General features: G+C 37.2%; 1 protein-coding gene across 1 annotated transcript; it reads left to right on the top strand.

Moving 5' to 3' along the window:
• The first annotated feature begins 1,119 nt into the window (after positions 1 to 1,119).
• LOC141431045 (luciferin 4-monooxygenase-like) lies at positions 1,120 to 15,195 on the top strand. Its single transcript, XM_074092014.1, has 11 exons — positions 1,120 to 1,285; positions 3,361 to 3,568; positions 4,261 to 4,453; positions 4,779 to 4,925; positions 5,774 to 5,921; positions 9,004 to 9,138; positions 9,660 to 9,791; positions 10,914 to 10,994; positions 11,741 to 11,887; positions 12,486 to 12,651; positions 13,990 to 15,195. Exons 1-11 carry the CDS (start codon positions 1,190 to 1,192, stop codon positions 14,115 to 14,117), a joined length of 1,581 nt encoding a protein of 526 aa, XP_073948115.1. The 5' UTR covers positions 1,120 to 1,189; the 3' UTR covers positions 14,118 to 15,195.
• The last annotated feature ends 1,320 nt before the right edge of the window (positions 15,196 to 16,515 follow it).

The raw sequence follows: 16,515 nt of genomic DNA on the forward strand, positions 1-16,515 counted from the left end.
TTTTGGATAAAACCGGGAGAATTGAAATGTATTATGTGTTCAGGAATAGTGTTTCCCTTGTGTAAGATCGTTGTGAATGGAAAGTAATTTCTTCTTCCTATTCTCCACATCACTTTTTTCACAGGATATGAATTATGACACTAGTCAGAAGGCAAGTGACAACTTTACTTTAATATTGCGTTAGCGTTAGCGAGCTCCTCGCAAACTATTGTGAACGTGAAAATCGGTAGGTACTCACACTCGCGATTGTTCGTCTCAAACATTACGTAGTCGAAGTGAGTTGCTATTCTATTCGAAAAGTGAACCGTACTCACTGTATTTGTTAGGAAACGTATCGACGATCGAGCGTTACGTATCGACAATCGAAAGTTACGTATCGACGATCGAACGCTCGATTTACGTCGTCGAATAGTAAACGAATGTTTTGTGAAAACGCTACACTAGAGGCACGTGGTTGTTTCGTGTGCAACCAATTTCGTTATCACACCGTCACGTTTAAACAATATAACGATAATATTCATGTTTACTCATTTTGATAAAACATTTCCTAAGGGTAATCTTATCGTTTTTTCTAGGTAATCATATATTATAAATCAGCTATGATTATTCGTAAAGTCAAACACTATTCATCAACTGTCTTCTTTTTTGTTCGTCTTGACGGGAGCACTACCGTGCCCCAGATAATATCTGACTAATTAAACACACTCACTTTTAGTTTTTGAAATTTTACATCTACATATTTGACTGATACTAAGGGTTGTTTCGGACTAGCGTTTTTTTTTTGCGCGTCATCATCATCGCATCACCATCATGTCAGCCTCACCAAGGCTCTCCACTCAGACCGGTCTTGTGCTTTCCGCATCCACCGCGATCCCGCGATCTTAGCCAAGTCGTCGCTCCAGCCGTCGTTTGTGCGCGTATAATTATGGTCGTTTTTGGCGTACGCGCTTACACGCTAGATTAAACCAAACACGCGTGTACAGACGCTTCCAAAAACAAGCTTATACGCGCAAACAAAACGCTAGTCTGTAACCGCCCTAACCTATCTTATTATCTTATTAACAAGTAAACAATGACAGTTGTAAATTTCACTACTTAGTATAAAAACGGTGGCAGCTACACAGCCAGGTAGTGGCAAAATTTACAGTTATTAATTTTAAGTATTACATTTTGACCAATAATTTACAAAATGAGAAGTGATTCGACGATAAAAGCTAGAAGTGACAGCCATGTTGGGCATTTTTTAATGAATTACATGAGGAAGGATCCCGATGAAATATGTCAGGTGGGGTCCATATCGTAGTCTATACCTGTTATGGTGTTTTATAACGTTATATAACATTTATAATATCCAATGTGGGAGCACCATTACATTTTCAAATAACTTGAATTTAGATCATTTAAAAAGTTTCCTCAAAGTTTAATCGTTAAATCAGTGCATCGGACATGGCGGTATACCGCTAAGATACATTTATCAACGTGCTGTCAATTTAGTATTATATTTCATACATTGAAAATTACATTTATTGATCTGCATGAAAAAATGAAATTAACAGTGGTCTCATTTTTGAGAAGTTGCAGAGCAAAAGTATGTAGCTCAGTTATGCGAGTAGAATCTAACCGATTTAAAGCTCCATGGTCGGAGACTCTCTGATTTCACTCTCATGCATAACCGGGAATCGAACCTGGTCAAAATCTCTGTAAATATTATAAATTCTGCTCATTTTTTCATTGTTATTTTGGATTGTGTGGATCATAAGTGAAAGGAAATACATTTAACAAGCTTTTGTTTAACTTGCAAGTGTGTATGAATGTATAATATATATTGTATAATGTATGTATTGTATGTACGGATCCAATCTTGCAAGTTGAATTTGACGCACTTCCAATGTAGTCGGATTGACTTCAAATTTGGCACACTTATTTAAATCTGGTGACAATACAATATTCTGGTGGTGACATCCTGGTGGTTTGCCCAGGATCGTCTCCGCAGGACGGAACTCCTCAACTGTTAGTGAAATCGAGGAATCGACTTTGAAATTTGGTATGAACCGTTGAGGAGTTCCGTCCTGTGGAGACGAATCTTGCTGGACCACCAGGATGACACTACCAGATTATTGTATTGTCATCAGATTTAAATAAGAACTTATAACAACGAAAAAATGAGCAAAATTGATAAACATAGTTTACAGAGATTTTGACCAGGTTATGTATGAAAATTAGATCAAAAAAAATTTAAAGCCATGGTTCCTAAGAAGAGATTTCGCTATCTCTCATAGTTTCTGATTTCTTCCAACTGACCCATTTGGATTGATCACCCTGTATAACAAAGAAGAAATACTTACACAAAAATATTAAAAGAAAAGAAACCTATTTTGTTTACTGCAATTTTAGGGAATTTTGGATTTGGGAATTCCCATGGGAAATAAGTGTACTTAATCTTGAAATTTAAATTCAATGAAGCGCAGCCGCAGCTAAATCACACTACCTATATATTATAGTGTCATATAATAAACACTGTAAATCAAACAGCGTTAGCAAATGTTATCGGTTCCGGTTTTTCCCTGCTGGCTCCTAGATGTTATCATAACAAACTAAACCAAAGAATAGATTTCGTTGGGGATGGTATAAAACTACTATGTACCTGCCTTATGTAAATGCCGCGTATCTCCAATATTTTTGTATTTGAGAGGCAATGATTAGGTATAACTTCATATTTCAAATGGAGTATTTTTTTATATACTTAATTTATTTTTTAATCAAAACTACGCGGAACTAAACTAATTCGGAAACGTCTAAATAAGTTTCCGTCGTAAACGAAATTGTGGGCAACAGCTTGATATTGATAATTAAATAGCCCAGCATGATAATTGCACTATTACCAGCGCTTCTAAAGATTTCATTTTGTTCAAACGTAGGAACGTTTGCGCGCCTGTATATTTGTTATTTGTGAAATGTATTACGCATCCCTTTTTAGTCGTCGTCATATGTACAAGAAAAGTGTTTTATTTTTTGGTTGCTTTGCGGTGTTGCCAAGGTGCGGTGTTTCTAGGGGTAACGCGAGTAACCCTATGTTGTTTGAATGTTTACCTACCTATAAATTTGCGATTTTAGCAAAAGTACAGTCATTAAAAAAGCTTGTATTAGAATTTTTAACAAAAACTTATTACTGAAATGATTTTAAAATATTGTACGGCGGTACGGAATTGTTCATGTACAAGTCCGACTCGCACTTGAACGATTTTTTAATTTTCCTCCATTTCATGCTGCCAATATTTGCCTGTCCTATCCTAAAGACACTTTCTCAAAGTGAAACGTATTTATATTAAATTAGTTTATTACTTTATTTAAACTTATCAGATAGATGCATCAACTGGCGAGAAAGAGACGAGAAGATCTGTACTCTCCCGAAGCATCCGGCTAGCGCAAAGCTTCAGAAAGATGGGGCTGCAGCCAGGAGACGTGCTGGTACTGGGCGGAAGAAACCACCTCGACGTACACATACCTTTTTACGCAGCTTTGCTGAACGGTCTGCCACTAGCTGGAGTTGATCCTTTTTTTAAATATAGTAAGGATCCAATTTTTATTTTATTTTAAACTTTCCATGAGCTTTTTTAAACGCAAAATACCACACACGGGACAGGTGCGGGTCGGGAGCGGATCGGGTAATGTTGTTCATATACAGCCACGTAATAGGCCCGCCGCACAACCGACCCACCCGCTCCTATACCGACCCGCTGTCCTGTCTGTGTTTTGCGCTTTATTATGGGATAAAGCCCAGACCCCCCAGATTATGGGACCAGATGGCGTAGTGGTTAGAGAACCTGACTACGAAGCTTGAGGTCCCGGGTTTGATTCCCGTGTCGGGGCAGATATTTGTATGAAAAATACGAATGTTTGTTCTCGCGTCTTGGATGTTTAATATGTATATAAGTATGTATTTATATCTTAATTATATTTATCCGTTGCTTAGTATCCATAACACAAGCTTTGCTAAGCTTACTTTGGGACTAGGTCAATTGGTGTGAATTGTCCCGTGATATTTATTTATTTATTTATATTTACATTTTTGAAAAGTCCCGGTGAAAACCACACAGTCACTGATATGTATATTCATGCTAAATTACAGCTTTCTAGTACTAACGGTCTCTGACTTCAGCTGCGGACAGACATACGGACAGACATGGCGAAACTATAAGGGTTCCTAGTTGACTACGGAACTCTAAAAAGGGGACCTCATTAAACAGTTTTTTCTTACAGCTGAGATAAAGCAACTCTTCAAAATAACAGAACCAAAGATAGCATTCTGTCAACATGAAATGTACGAAGACTACCGTCGTGCAGCAGCAGACCTAGGTTTAAAAACTAAAATAGTGACTTTTGACAACGGCGGCAACAGTATGACTGATTTCATGAAGACCTATAAAGATACTGAAAACGAAGACCAGTTTAAGTGCGTAGACCATCACATAATAGTGTGTTCTTGTTTACTTATAGTGTTGTCTATTGTTGTGTTGTGTATAAAATTGTATTTCTTTCTTTCTTTCTTTTATTATCATACTCGTAAACAAAGAAGAAAAGGTAAAGTTTATTCCGTCGTAACATTTCACATTCCCGTGTAACGAAACTTCCGCTGCAAAAATTGAAAATAAGTTGGTTCCTTATTCTTATTACTTACTCTTTATACGAGTATGAATAATATTTTATTACTTATTGTATTTTCATTGGTCAAATTCTAGTCAATGAGAAACTGTCACCGAAATAATTATCATTTTCAGAATTACGGAGTTTGACGTCACCAAAGTTTACTGCTGGCTACTGAGCACTAGTGGCTCGACTGGCTTCCCCAAAGTGGTAGCTTTATCGCACACAAATGTGCTTCAAAATATGTCATTCTTCCGGCACGAAAACGTAAATGGAAAAGGGTGAGGTTAAGTGTGATTATAGACTGATTCTTCATTTCTAGCAACTACTTACTTGTCTAAATGGGTCCATGGTAAATATCGGTTCGCATACTTATTGCAAGTCCCTACCTAATATTTGTCAGAATGATCGTTTCTCATAACTCTTTTTTCTCTGAATCCAATAATTGTTCATAGTTGGTATAAAACAAACCTAACCTAACCGATGGTTCCCTATAGGATGACCATTTAAAATTTTCAGAAAAATTTATGGTTTCAGTGGGAAGCAAATTATGACAAACGATGATTCGGTTAAAAATTACGGTATGACTAGCGAAGAGTATGCGAACTTTGGCGCTCCCTGTCTTAATATTTTCACATAATAATCCTTGTATCTACCTTTAACTCTTTTCCAGTAAATAACTAATATATAGGAATATAGCTTTTGCCCGCGTTACACTCAGATTATCGTCTTTTTTTCTTTGAAATTTTTTGACATAAGATATTGATGAAACCCAAACGATAGAGCGTTTTTAAATTCACACAGTCAATCTGTCGAATCTTGGTAAAAGTTCAATTATTTACTTACTTTAACGGGAATTTATACTTAACTTACTTTTATCCAACGGGAAATATGTTTTTTTTGGACAATAATAAATAACAAAATGAAAAACCATAAAAAGTGCCTTAAAACATTTCAAATAAAAAGTAAAAGGGTAGCACAAAAACGGGTAAGGGGTATTCAACAGTCGAGACCCATTCTAAATCAAGACCAGCCCAAAAAATCCCAACAAGGATCCCAGTTATTGAAGTTTAAGTTACTTAATTTTCGCTTTTCTAATAAATTATAGTGAAATCTGAATTATTTTCAGGGAGCGTAGATGTGCTATGAACCTGTCTTCCATACAGTGGATATCGGCTTGTTACAACGTTCTCTTAATGCCGATCAATCACATAAAACTGCAGACCTCCGCCCCAGCTACAACAGAACACGTTATTGACCTCATCAATAAGTATAAGGTAAATTCTTCCCTGTAACAATACATAGCACATGTCCAACTACAACAAAAACCACACAAAATGTAACGCGTTTTAAACGGGTAAGTAATAGAATAATTAAAAACAAAACATATAATATTCATTACGTATAACTTCACTTTCTATATCCATACTAATATTATAAATGCGAAAGTAACTCTGTCTGTCTGTCTGTCTGTCTGTCTGTCTGTTACGCTTTCACGCCTAAACCGCTGAACCGATTTGGATAAAATTTGGTACAGAGATAGAATAGACCTTGGGAAAGAACATAGGCTATCTTTTATTGCGAAAAAAAGGTTTTAAGGGGTTGAAATAGGGGATGAAAGTTAATATGGTGGAAGTTCGTCGCCGTCGAAGATAAAACTATGAAACTTGGCATTTAGGCTCTTAATAAGAAATAAATCGATATTTGTTTGAGCTTTTTTGAAAATTCGACCTGTGAGGGGATGAAATAGGGGTTGAAAGTTTATATGGAAGGTCGTCATTATCGAAGATAAATCGATGAATCTTTATTAATCTAGCCATTTGGGCACGTGATAAGAGATAAATAAATGTTTGTTCACGCGTTTTTAAAATTCTCCCTTTGAGGGGTGAAATAGGGGATGAAAGTTTATATGGAAGATCGTCTTTGTCGAAGATAAATCGATGGTTCTTTATGAAACTTGACATTTGGGCACGTTATAAGAGATAAATAGATATTTGTTCACGCGTTTTTTTTTTAATTCTTCCTGTGAGGGGGTGAAATAAGGGATGAAACTTTATATGGAAGATCGTCATTGTTGAAAATAAATCGATGGTTCTTTGTGAAACTTGGTATTTGGACATTATAAGAAATAAATAGATATTTGTTCAAGCGTTTTTGAAATTTTTACCGGCGAGGAGATGTTAGCAGAGGAGATGATGCAGTATTAGCAGTGCCTTTTAAACTTATAGCAAAATGTACGCAATGTGGGCTTATTATAGATGGCTTATTGACATAGACGCAGTCAGACATAAAAATTATGATTTTCAGAGTTTTCTTATTTATTGTGCTAGAGATAGAGGATCTTGACAGACAGACGGACGGACGGACTGCAAAGTGATCCTATAAGGGTTCCATTTTTTCCTTTTGAGCTACGGAACCCAAAAAACACTTTTTTCCGGCGCTTTTAAAATTTCGACCTATTTACTTGAAAATATGGGGATGAAAGTTCTTAAGGCATTCCAAATTTACTATAAGTATGTTTATCGGAAATATGTGTAGCTATGCTTAGTAAAAATGTCGTTTTAATTATAATCCTACCCTCCTAACTGACAATAAACGACGAAAGGTCACACGTCACACGTCGTATTGCTAAAATGTGGCTACCCGCAAAATATTTATGTTTTACCAAAGAACATGGATGTATGGATGGATGGAAGAACTAAAAAAAATAGTTTATATTTATAGCAATGTATTAAAGTAGGTTTTTTTTTCAGTAAACTGTGGAAGTTTCTATGTGCTATTTGGAAAAATAGGTATCCTAAATAAATTAAATACTTCCCAAATTTATTATTCCACGCGGACGAAGTCGCGGGCAAAAGCTAGTTTTTTATATAACATACGTTTGCTATAATGCTTATAACGTAAAGGTACTGATAAAATTTATAATTTCATTATGTATAATGAGCTATGGACATAAATACATTGAGTATGACGATTAAATTATATAATATTCGCAACCTCTAACAACCAAAACACATAACATTCATTTAATCTTACAACGGAAAACATAACGCTCAAAAATATTAATAAATAAAAATATATCACTTTTACGGTTTCTTGGCTGCTATAAAAAAAACCTAACATCGAAGGCTAAACCGGGAGCTACGCTCCGCTTCGCTCCCGCCTTAGCCTTCTGAACCTAAACTATCCAAGTCGCTTCTGCTCCAAACCGAACGAACGTCTGTCTGTCTGTAATCAAATCTTGCAAGTTAAATTTGACCGACTTCCAGTAGTCAAATTGACTAGTAATTTGGACGATACAATAATCTGGTAGTGACATCCTGGTAGTCTGGCCCGGATCATCTCCACATGGCGGAACTCTTCAACGGGGTATGCAAATTTAGTTTGAGTGACAATGCAAGTAAAGTTGACAAAAAGTACAGTCAGTCATTTGAAAAATGGAATGTTTATCAAAAACTTATTTTGAAGTCTTATTAAAATAGAAAATTTGACATTACATATCTACGATATATAAAAAAAGCTCTATAATTATTGAATTTATAATGGATGTGGTACAAATTTAATTAAAAGTAATGAACCATCTGGTGCCATATCCAAGTATTTGTGCCATATCATACATTAAACGATAAACAACTGTTCATTAAAAATGGATACAGCAATCGCAAATCTCATTAATAACACTATACTGAGTGTATGTTTATTTTACTAAGAATAGTATATATGTGTACCTTTTTGACCATTTACTTTAAATTTACACTAAAATATAACTTAATGTAAAATTAAATATTTGCTTTATTTTGCTCTCCTGTAAACCAAGGTATGAGGCGTATGGCACAAACGTATTCTCACCCGACGACTTACTAAAAAAAACTACGACCCTCTGTTTTAAAGGATAGCAGGCCTACTACGAAATCGAAACTCGAAGTTCGTGTCGAGCGGTCCCTCTGACACATACTATTTAATACGAGAGCGAGAGGGACGGTACGATACGAACTTCGAGTTACGAGTTTCGTAGTAGCCCTGCTGGTCATAGGTACTGTGGGGACTGTAACTTGGTAAGAGCTTGTGGAACTTGGTAGCACTTATAAATACATTTACATAGATGGTTCCAGCCGCTCAGGCTGTCGGGAGCACAGTGCTCAACAATAAATCTAAATAATTGAAGAACAACCTTGTTTAATTAATATGAGTTTAAAGTCACGCGCGTAGATTCCCATTACCTAAGCTCTTACCAAGTTACAGTCCCCACAGTACCTATAGGTCAAACTGCTAGGCATCCACGACCAGCCCATGGCCCATGGCCCCTTGGACTGCATATTTTCAGCAAATGAGTGGTCTCATTGCTAATTCCTTCTTTAGCCAATAACGACATTCACCACGGCGAACCTGCTTTCTCCCATCTTGCATCACGAGAAACACTGTGACCTAACGTGTTTCGACGTCATCATGATGGCTGGCTCCAAAATCCATCTCGAATTCCTCAATAATCTCCGGGTAAGATGAATAATTATAAATGAGTTAAGCTAGTCACTAAAATAATATACAGCGTGTATTTTTGATACTACCTCAAACTTTAAGGGTAGTTAGTGATGGCCCTAATAATCACATTTTATTATGTTTTAGTAAAAAAAAAATGACTTATTTTTTCCTTATAAAATTAATTAGCACGCAATGTATCACTATCAATACGTGATACTGCTTTGTTTTTATTCAAAACGTCGCACTTGTTGACGTGACAGCTGTCTCAGAACATTTCTCTCTTGTATCAAATTATTGTACGCATTACATTGCTGCTCGAAAATATTTCAAAAATTAATTGCGCTCTGGTAGTTAAGTTTAGGTTAACAATTTGTTTTGATACCGGTTCACAGCACTTGAATCTTCGTCTGGTTTCAGTTTGAGGTAGTATCATGAATACACGCTGTATAGCCCGAAGGCATCGGGCGTGATTGTGGTCAAACGCATGCCTATTATAAATAAACAAAAATTGGTTAAAAAGATTAATGATTTTTCAGCAAAGAGTGCGTAAAGACACTCTGTTAATCCAAGGGTACGGACAAACTGAGAGCGGAGGAGTGGTACTGGAGCCAAGTCCTAATGGTCCTTTAGGTAACCTAGGAGAACCAAAACCAGAGTATGACGTGAAGGTCAGTTATTCACTCCAATAGCATTTGCCTAAATTTCATAATTATGTACCTAACTTATAAAATTGCAATAAGTTGTTTTAGCAAATGGTTTTTTGCCAAATGATAATTTGCGTAAAATATTTTGGGATGTGATACTTCGGGAAATTTTTTTGCCCATACATTTGTAATCCTGATTTTGCATACAGTATGATGTGATGTGGAAAATAAAATAAGATTTACGAAACTTGTTACCGTGGGGTACGATTATTTCCTATATATTAAAAGTAGATGTATTATAATCATAAAATACATTGATGTTGTCAAATGTGTTGCATTGCCATTTATCATCCTTGCATTATAATCATAATAAATAAAAGAAAGAGAGAGAGAGAGAGAGAGAGAGAGAGAGAGAGAGAGAGAGAGGAGAGAGAGAGAGAGAGAGAGATATTGTTAAGTGGCGATAACGTTTAACTATAAGATAAGAGGTTGATACGTGGTAATTGTTTACGAAATAAATTTTGCAATTGCAAATAAAAATATTTGAATTTAAAGTTGAATTGGATTTTGAAAATACCATTAGAAATCATCCTATGTGTGATTTGACGTCATCCGCACTTAAACTTCGAGCCCTGGTAGGGACAAATAGATGATTCAGAAATTTTTAGCGGGCTGCTAACGTCTTATTAACTAATGAAATTAAGTCGTCAGGAATCTGTCAAAAATTTCATACTTTTAAGAGTTGTGCTATTTAAAAACTTCCAGCGTTACAAATAAGCTGAAGCATACCATACTTGTTGTTGCGTAACAAGTATGATCTGCTTCAGCTCATTATACAAGGCCGCAGACCACCTGACCGTAGACGTACCTCCTGGTTAAGAAACCTTAGAAACTGGTTCGGAATGAGTTCCAGATCCCTCTTTCGAGCAGCAGTCTCTAAGGTTAGGATAGCCCGAATGATCGCCGACCTCCGATAGGAGAGGGCACCGGAAGAAGAAGAGCGTTACAAAACTTGGTGCTTATTAAAATTAATCTAGCTTGCGCGGGCCATTCAAAGTGCGTCATCCTCGGGCCACTGAGTTGAGCAGCCTTGAACTAAATAGATAAAAATATAGAGCTCCTGAGCAATTCTCTTAATTTTTTTAGTTGGTGGATCCCGATACTGGAATTACCATAACTGAGCCAAACGTGAAAGGAGAGTTATGGGTTAAAGGCCCTACAATGGAGGTAACGTTTTCTAGTACCATTTGTACATTTTTATTTTAAGCACTTACCTATTGGTGCCTGGATTTTTTTCATTTTTAACCGATTTCAAAAAAAGGAAGAGGTTATCAATTCGGTTGTATTTTTTTATGTTTGTTACCTCAGAACTCCGACATTTATGGACCGATTTGAAAAAAAATTTTTTTTCGTTCGTCTAGAAATGTTTTTAATTAGGTCCCATAAGCACCAAATCCTAGGGAAATCGAGGGAACTCTTCAAATATTGTAGGAACGCCTATATAGTAATTTCGATACCTATATTTAGGAGTAACTCGTGCATTTGCTCTTGAAAATCATCATTTGGTGAAGTGGAACTGATGATGAAGACCAAATTTTACCAATGGAGCGACTACTCAGTAACAAGTACTTCACGGGTTGAATTTCAATTACTTTAACGCAGTTGCTAAGCAATTTAAGCTCATCGTAATTCATATGGTGTAATGGAACGGGTGATGTGATGAAGCACCAGGACTCCTCAATCATGAACGTCTCTGCATCGAAAAAATCAATTTTTCATAAAAGGTGACGAGCAGTTGACATTAAACTATCGAATCTTAGATCTTTTACACTAAAAAGCGTAAAAAAGAAATTCGTTGGTTCTATTTTGTGTTAAAAAAAAATCTAGTTCATACATAAGAGTCAGTCACGGGTCAGTTTTATGTGAAAAAAAATAGTAGATAACAATAATTACAATTATTTATTTTATCACAGTGTTACTATAATAACCCCAAAGCAACAGCTGAGGCATACTCGGAGGATGGTTATCTAAAGACTGGAGATCTGCTGTACAGAGATGAGAACAACTACTATTTCTTTGTGGACAGACTGAAGATGCTTCTTAAGTACAGGAATTATCAAGTAAGTTGCAGTCAAAATATGACTCTTTATAAACTACTTATACCAGCAAGAAGGCTGTGGACATCATTCAGTCGACAATGATGATGATGATGATTTCATCACTAATGCTTTAATCAGTCAGTGAAAGTCTATGTAGGTAATTTAAACAAGTAGTTCAGTTTAATTTTCAGCTAAATTTGGGGTATAGTCAAAATTTTTAAAATTTTGTCTGTGGTACATTTTTTTTCTGAATTCTGTTTACCTTCTACTTTTAAGTCTTCAACTCCTGAACTACTACTACTGAACGTCACCTACCCCTCTACTTAGGTACGTACTCCAAAGTTCTATTATATATTTATTATTTATCAATCCTACCAGCCCAATACTTTACAATGAATGGCCGAAGGCCTTCTGCATTAAATAGTAGCCAACAACTCTTACAAAATGTTGTATAAGTCTGTTGTATAACTTTTCTTTTGTACAATAAAAAATTTACAAACATACATAAGGATCTATCTCATAGATCGGTAGTATACTAGTTTCCCTACGTCACACTAATTTCTTTTCCAAATTAAGTCTTATGAAAGACTTAAAAGATCCTTCACTCTTCGTTTACTAGGTCATCCCTCCTGAGATTGAACACGTGATCATGACGCACAAAGGCGTTGAGGACGTATGCGTGACAGGCGTGCCGCATCCTGACGACGGGGAGCGTGTAGTAGCGTGTGTCGTACGGAAGCCTGGGGCGACGGTCACTGCCCAGGAGATTAAGGACCTCGTTGCCAGTAAGTTAAATTACAACTAGGGCCGAGGGATCGATGGTATCAGTCAGCAGCGCGGGCGGCGGCGCGGCAGTCGTGTTCTATATTCGAAAAAATGTAACACCTCTGTATTTATGCAGCCATCACCTATGTTTCACAAATAAAACACTTTTGACTTTGACTTTGATTGCGTGTGCTGCCAGGTAACCATTGTGCGGAAAAAGGTCAAAAATGTCTAAACATTCTCTTATTCCCTTGTCAATGGAGTCGTGTGTAGATGATTTTGAGGACCGTGACCGGTTGTAATATTCGATCTAACGTGAAAGAGGCGACACAGCAGGGCTACTACGAAACGCGAAACTCGAAGTTCGTGTCGTGCGGTCCCTCTGTTTAATACGAGAGCGAGAGAGACGGTACTATACGAACTTCGAGTTTCAAGTTTCGTAGTAGCCCTGCTGAATACCTGAATGCCTCTCTGTGTGTTTCAAGGTTTCAAGCTTACGTCGCCTTAAGACAACCACGGGAACAGATAGGTCCGTCCTAATCCTACTACCAGGCACGGCACGGTACGGCAATTGCCTTGCTTTTGAGATAATAATACATTCTCTATTTTTTGCAAGTTACAAGTCAAAGTCAAAGTCAAAATATCCTGATTCAATTTAGGCTATAACAAGCACTTATGAATATCGAAAAAATCTTCCACCGGTTCGGAAAAACCTCTGTTGAGAAGAATCCGGTAAGAAATTTAACGAGGTATATTTTTTTAAACAGATTTACAATATTATTAAATGATATATCTATACATCACAAGTATTTAACACAACTTTATTTTTAACACAGTAGGTTCGCTATTTGAAGGGATCGCTAATGCGGATCGGTATTATTTTCAAATATCCCTAGCTATAGCTATAGCTTTTATGCAACTTGCAATGTATGTAGGTATGTACAGTCACCAGCACCAATATCAGACACAACAAGCGTGCATACATATCTGATACGACTCTATTTCTAGGGCCGGAAGGACGTGTCTGATATTTTTGCACGCTCCGCTGTGGCTGTGGCAGATATTAATGCTGGTGACTGTACCTATGTATGTGCGGCGGGACTGCGGGTCAAATCTTGCTAGTTGAATCTGTAGTTTTGATGGCAGTGCACAATACTCAATACTTTATTGTCTTCCACAATGTATGGTTACAGATGCTACAAAAGGATATGTGATCAACTGATCATCATGAACCCTTTTGGGCACAGCAATATTTATACGAGAGGGCAACTCAAAATAATTCATTTTAAACAAAAAGTACACTCAGCAAAATCAGCTTGTATTAAAAATGATATTTTAAACAAAAACTTATTTTACAGGTCAGCTGTCGGTGTACAAGCACTTGCACGGCGGCGTAGCATTTTTTGACTTATTACCGATTACGTCCACTGCCAAGATCGATCGCAATAAAGTGAAAGAATTTGTTCGGACTGCGAAAATAGAATAACCATTAAGTCGAGTTAAAAATGAGAAAATAAAATTGTTAGAGCATTAGCTTGAAGACTGTCCTTAATTAAATTTAATAGACCGCGTAAAATATGAAAATATTTTAATCCATTGCAGTCAAACTGGCAGCTTACGCTTTGAACGTTTTTTATTTGATTTGAATGAAGTTATCAGACGCCAGGCACTGTTGCGTATCGAAAATGACAGTGTTGTGCAAAATAAAAAAAACTATTAAATAGTAGATGGTACAACAAGAGCATAAAACGAGCCATTTTACCCGAGGCGTTTATATAGCCACCCGAGCCGGTACGGGTAATATAACGGATGTTACCTGGTCCCGCGCCCGCAGACGTGCGCCCGCTCCGTGCACCCGCGCCAGCTAGCGTAGGTACCACAGACATTATATCGAGATAGACCTACCTTACCTACCTTAACTCGCGTGTAAAAAGTTTGATCCACGGTCAAAGTTTTGTCCGACTTAAATGCGCGATGCGCTTTGAAAAAGCCGCCGCTACAGTCGCGGCGGCACGCCCTTTGAATCGGTACCGTGCGGTCTTGATTTCCCATCACTAAATCTCGCTCGTGACGTCATCGTAGGTTCGTACAATGACGCGTTCAGGATACTGTTTGGACTACCACGCTACTGCAGCGCATCAGCTATGTTTGCTAAAGCCAATGTATATAGATAGTTTTTATGCAATCATAAGAAAGCGATGCGTCTCGTTGCTCAGTCGGTTGCATGATAGTTCCAACTGACAGTGTCCTGCGTGCGCTGGGCGGCCAGTGGGACTCCCGGTGGGGCTGCACGCTGCCGCAACCTCATAATCATGGTTGACGGCGCTGGGCAGTCGGATATATTATTATAATTGTACCTACTTACTAACACCACTTGTTTGTATTTTCATTGTAACTAACCTCTATGGATTCTGTCCGAAATAAATGGCTTATTATTATTATTATGTTCTCAAACAGTTTGAAGCGCTCTTTTCGTCTATCTCGATATCAGGTCTGTGGTAGGTACCTAAATATATACTTAAGATTAAGAGCAAGGAAAAATAAAACATTTGAGTATTGTGTTACTTATATTTTTATTTTTGAGTTAGTATAATTGGTTAGTAAGAAAGTGTTGGTCACGGCGACTGACGCATTATCGTTGTTTTCCCTCAGTTAATATTAACCTGGAACCAAACCATGTAAAACCCAGTTTAGACCTGCAGAAAAATACATAGTTCAAGTTGCATTGCATTACCGCAAGTCCGTTTTACTAATACGAAGCCAGCAGTTGCTATTCCAGCCGAGACTAATATAAAACTTTTCTCAAAAACGGTGAATAATTTTGAAATAGAATCAATTTTTTTCTCAAAATATAATATATAACATCAAGTTTTTTTCCCGTTTGGAAGCTGGTTACGAGGGGACTAGTAAGGGGGCTGATAACCTTACCTTGACCACCAGTGCTAGAACCAACCCCGCCGTTAGCTCCACCTCCAGCACTGAAACCGCCCCCAAAGCCACCGCTCATCCCTGCACCACCTAAGAAATAACACTAGATTTTACCCATGATTTCACTCACGTTAAATTATACCGGGTGTGGCCTGTAATACGAGCAAATAATTAGTTTTTTTTTTTAATTCTTATTACACTTTTAAGTTTATTCTAAGAAGCAATGTAAAGCAAAATGCTTGATGTTTGTAGCTTGACAAGCGACTTCAGTTTGTTCCAGGATGGCATACATTGATAGCTGTATTCAATTTGTTTGAAAAAGAGAAAATTCGAAGACTCCATTATTTTTAAAAGTCGCTGAACTAATGTTCGGTTTGACGAGGACGATCTATGTTTTAATTTTTTGCTCGTATTAAAGGCCACACCCGGTATAGACGAGGCGTTAATCAACCGAAAACATACGAAACAATTCAAACGAGATGCAGTCACATTTTTGTAGGATTCAACGGGCGACTTTTGCTCCTAAATAAGACGCTATGTACATGTTGACGACCGGATGGCCAAGTAGTTAGAGAACCTGAATACGAAGCTTGAGGTCCCGGGTTCGATTCCCGGCCGGGGCAGATATTTATATACATATAATAGAAATGTTTGATCTCGGGTCTTTTTTTTTTAATCTTTATTTATTATGGAACTTTGATCAAACGATAATGAACATGTCAGTTCCCAAAGGCCTTAACTATAAAAACACCACAACAGCTATACGATTTGAATGAGTAACAACTCGTGCCAAGAGGGACTGACATGTCCTCCAAACCACCACCGGATCCCCTGCCACAGGGTGGCAAACCTGCGCACGGATTCTTTTACACAGAACTCGGAACGAATGTCTACCACAAATCTGTCTACTCACTTATCTAAAAATCCGTATTAAAATCTAGCAGCCTGCGACCAAG

This window comes from Choristoneura fumiferana, chromosome 9 (genome assembly GCF_025370935.1).
Source record: "Choristoneura fumiferana chromosome 9, NRCan_CFum_1, whole genome shotgun sequence".
In the NCBI taxonomy this organism is placed as follows: domain Eukaryota; kingdom Metazoa; phylum Arthropoda; class Insecta; order Lepidoptera; family Tortricidae; genus Choristoneura; species Choristoneura fumiferana.

Excerpts from the sequence above, each read along its gene's own strand:
- LOC141431045 (XM_074092014.1), top strand. The coding sequence starts at position 1,190 with ATGAGAAGTGATTCGACGATAAAAGCTAGAAGTGACAGCCATGTTGGG. Across the intron at positions 1,286-3,360 it reads ATCCCGATGAAATATGTCAG|ATAGATGCATCAACTGGCGA; the intron begins GTGGGGTCCATA and ends TAAACTTATCAG. Across the intron at positions 4,454-4,778 it reads GAAAACGAAGACCAGTTTAA|AATTACGGAGTTTGACGTCA; the intron begins GTGCGTAGACCA and ends TATCATTTTCAG.